The sequence below is a fragment of the Morone saxatilis genome, unplaced genomic scaffold (assembly GCF_004916995.1).
Source record: "Morone saxatilis isolate NCDOM2014 unplaced genomic scaffold, NCSU_SB_2.0 Contig5, whole genome shotgun sequence".
Lineage (NCBI taxonomy): Eukaryota > Metazoa > Chordata > Actinopteri > Moronidae > Morone > Morone saxatilis.
In genome coordinates this window covers 25,631,351-25,635,592 of record NW_023340095.1, presented here as the reverse complement: position 1 = coordinate 25,635,592, position 4,242 = coordinate 25,631,351, and the positions used below count along the sequence as shown (strand labels likewise).

At 37.7% G+C, this 4,242-nt stretch overlaps 1 protein-coding gene across 1 annotated transcript in view; it reads right to left on the bottom strand.

Annotated features, from left to right (window-relative positions):
* The window catches only part of LOC118338672 (contactin-associated protein-like 5), a 26,639-nt gene that overhangs the window by 11,873 nt on the left and 10,524 nt on the right, over positions 1-4,242 (bottom strand). The window contains exon 5 of the mRNA XM_035675949.1: positions 3,145-3,384. Within this exon, the coding sequence (XP_035531842.1) occupies positions 3,145-3,384 (240 nt within the window). The remainder of the gene's footprint in view (positions 1-3,144; positions 3,385-4,242) is intronic.

The following is a 4,242-nucleotide window of genomic DNA, read 5'->3' as shown; positions in this document are numbered from 1 at the left end:
TTGAAAATAATAAGGCTGATGGTGTGACAGCCAGGCTTGGACCATCAGTACTATTAAAAATTTAATTTAAAATCCTCCTCCTCACCGTACAAAAGTTCGTTCATAGTCAAGGCCGCCCGTTCATATCCTTAAAGAGCCAGTAGTACCTAGCTGACCCCTCCTGTGGAACTCAAGTCTTCTAGTTTGTGGTTCGGATGTTGCCCTGACAGTCGCGCTCCCACATCTGCTCTTAGTAGATGAAATAGGTACGTAGCATTTTTAATCTCAACGAGAGCCGCTCTACATTTGCACTAAGCAATAGTCTATTTATGTCTCCTAGCGGCTGGTTCATTGGTTGAGTCTATTTTTGTTAACGCATCCTCAATTAACTGTGATGTGCTTATACTATTCTTGATCGCTTTTAGAAGGAACTTGCAGGAGTGCTCAGGGGCTTATCCGCAATTTATGTTGCGTTCTTCAGCGTTCCTTCATCGCCTCCACTCTTCTTCTCCTACTAACCACTCACGTGCAGCAGAGGAGTGGTGACACTGCCCCTATTCGAGTCCTCCAATGCAGCTTCGAACAAACAAGCTGCTCTTGAAGGCATGTGGCTATTATAGTAGTATAATAGCGGCACTCGATCAACATAATATGAATAGAAATAAATGTCATTTATATTGCACAATTTGAGATGTCTACAATCATATTCGAGTTGATGTGCATACGAAGAGGAATCATGGAGCTTGTCTTCAGGAAATGATGACATGGATCGTGTGATGGTGCAGATCGGCAGCTCTAACGACACACACAGCACTTATTTCGTATAAAAAACAAATACCAAGCTTATGTCAAAAGTAAAAAGGAATACACTGAGGAAGAGAATGTATGGGACGATAAGCTGGTTTTGTTTTATGTTATTTTAAGTTCTGAATACAAGAGAAGCACCAAAAAATTCAGAATGAATTGCTGAGTATCTCAGGATATAAATGCATATTTACATAATGACACAGCCGATGGTTTGCAGTGTTCAATGCATGGTATGAATGCACAAAAATAGACTGCAGATATACTATTTGTATTAAAGTATCGGAGGGTTACTAATAGTATTTCGCTGAGAATTTTCGCTTATTGCCAAAAGTAGAGACGAAGGGAATGAGCATTAATGATAAAAGAAAAAAGCATTGTAAATTTGGAAAGAAGAATTCGTATTTTTATTGTTTTGGATATTCGAGTTGAGTGCGTGATGTATTAGGGAATGAAAACACATGCCTCTGTCTGTGACCATATGGATGCAAGGTGCATGATTCTTTTGTTAACTTGGATTGATTTATATATATTCTATTTTATTCCTATATTTTAACGTCTTCACTTCACTCTCATATTACTCGGGTTTGGGTTTGTGTGTGTGTGACTTTTATTGTACATTTTGTATGAGCACTGCTGGAAGGAACCTGAGAGCAAGGATTTCACTGCAGACAACTACTTCACTGTAATTGTTGTTGTGCATAGAACTTAAAGGAAAGGTCAAAACTCATGGTTATCTGGTCAGTAGTTCCATCTGACAGTTGGATGGATGGATCAACAGTCAAATAGCCTCACACAAGAACCACTTGTACCAACAGATTGGTTTGAATGGTGGGAACTGTTGGGTCTCTGTAAATAATGTTATAAGGAGTTCGGTCAAGACCTGCTCTACTTTGAAAGTGTCTGAGATTACTTCCTGTTATGCGAATGGCGCTTACCAAAAAAATGAATTTGAATTGGAAATACACGTACGATGAGTGAACTTATGATAACTTGTCACATTAAACAATTTTCTCGTACTGTCTGCTTTATCTGACTCCTTAAAGCAATCTTCAGAGAAGAAAGTAAGCAATAAAAATATGACAATGTTGAGCCCCAGTATCATCCTTTGACTAAGCCAGCCGAGTACACTTTTCCTAACCTTTATTCAGATTGTCACCTGAGAATGATTGTCATGTTAATGCAGCAATACTTTCAGAATAAAAATGGCTCACTGTGACTGCAGACTCATACTAAGCCAAACTGAGCTGCTGAAACTTGGCCTCCTACTGCTGAAAATGTATACCGAATAAGCACAATTGGGTTCTGACATTTCATAAATAGAGTGATTCCTAGACCTCTGACCTCAAGATATCTGAATGAAATTGGGTACTATTGGTCTCCCCTTTGCATGCCCACTTTATGCTAATCCCTTTATGCAGTTTTGGGGCAAAAACCAGGCATTTCCATGTGGTATAAATCTGTTATTTTCGCCTAGCGTATTTCAACATTTGTGCATATGGACGTCAATAAACAGTATTGGAATTGTATAAACTGGGAATGACTGGAAAGCTGAGACACATTAATGGAATGATAACCTGATAACAATGAGGCAATACAGGTTAATGTTTTCATAATATTATAGGCTTCTATGAGCAAAATACCTTCAAAATCACATGAAACATTGAAGTCAAAATTGGTAATTACCATATTATAATGCAAAAATTCATCCTCACTTATGTTCCAAACATTCCCTTTTGTTGCAAGGTAATACTGTAAAAATAATATGTTTATGCAGTGACCTGTTACCTGGAAACACTTGTTTCATGAATCTGCAATATGCTAAACAACCTATTTCTATTTAAGATTGATGAGGTAGACTTTATTGATCCCACACTGGGGAAATTCACTTGCTACAGCAGCTCCAGATACAACACAACAGATAAGAAAAGTACACATTAAATAAAATAAAAAAAACACAAGATAAAATAAAAAAAATTAAAATAAGAGTTTAGAAAATTGCACAGGTTACAACAGGAGGTAGTGGCATATAAAAAGTAATAATAAAAAAAATTATATATACAGCAGTTACTAAATGGAAAATATAATCTATATACATATATCTAAATATGTATGTGAACTCTACAGTACTAATAGTGCAATTAATGTATTAAATAATGCAAAAAAGTGACTGTGGTAAGTGTTGACACACTGAGGTATAATGATACCTGAAAACACTTTCACAGGTGAAAACAGGTCAGTCATTTTGCTTGAAGGTAAAAGCATGTTCTTCAAGAGTAGCGTCATGGATTTTATTTGAATATATTTATATTGTAGTTGTTTGCATTGTATAATCAAAATGAAATGATGAGTCAGTCTCACCCTCTTTACAGGTGGGTCCTCCAAAGGCTGACTGCGAGCAGTCGCAGGTGTAGCCACTGCTTTTCTCAATACACTTCCCCTTGTTGTGACAAAGGCTGCTGGAGCTGCTGCAGTAACCTGGACAACCAGAGCTCACCCCCGGCACCATCTTGGCCCTCTCTTCCAGGTCAAAGGTCACACCGTTGAAAGTCAATGTCCTAATGCAGCCCAAGAAGCCTCTCTGCTGGGACGCTGTTCCACCTGGGACAACCATCAAACACTGACTTTATGATCAGAAATCTCATCAAAACTCAGTATATCATAAAATGTAGATCAGGTTTGAGTCAGCTATTGTATTCATTACTTTAGATTTAAGCCTTTTGCCTAAATTTACAGGAAGTAAAAACACATTTATGTGACTCTTTATTTGTGAGATAGTTAAATACAGTTTCACATTCAGTATGTTTACATGCATTAACCAGGTTACACAGTAATCTTTTTCTTTCTCACTTATCTTCGACTGCATTATCAAATTTTTTTTTTTTAATGGTGAATGTGTGTGTGGGTGTGTGTGAGCAGACTGATGATGCAGCGAGAGGACAGACAGAGCTACTGTCATGGGTTATTTCCATACAGTGCAAAACTGTCTGAATTTAACTTATAGTCTACAACATAACTTAGACCATGGCCTGGGTGAATACTCAATTCCAATAGGTTTTCTTCTAAGTAGTTCTACTGAAACTGTCTGTTCACCTTTGTAAGTAAATGCACTGAAATAGTCCACACGATGGTGACTGTAACAGAAGCTGCAGGAAGTACACTGCCCCTCTGAACTTACTGATACTTTGTATAAGTGATCATCTTTAATTTAATTTAACAATAATCTTATTATTATTACTATTATTATTGTTCATCACCCCCCATATTGGCTGTTGTTGTCGTCATCTTCTGATTCTGATTCTGATTCTTCTACACCTTCATCATCATCATCATCGTCATCAGTCATTTCTATTAGTATAGTTGTTGCTACTGCTGTTGCTGCGCACCTCTGTCTGTCTCTCTCCCTCTCTCTCTCTCACCCCAACTGGTCGAGTTAGACGACCACCGACCTAGAGCCGA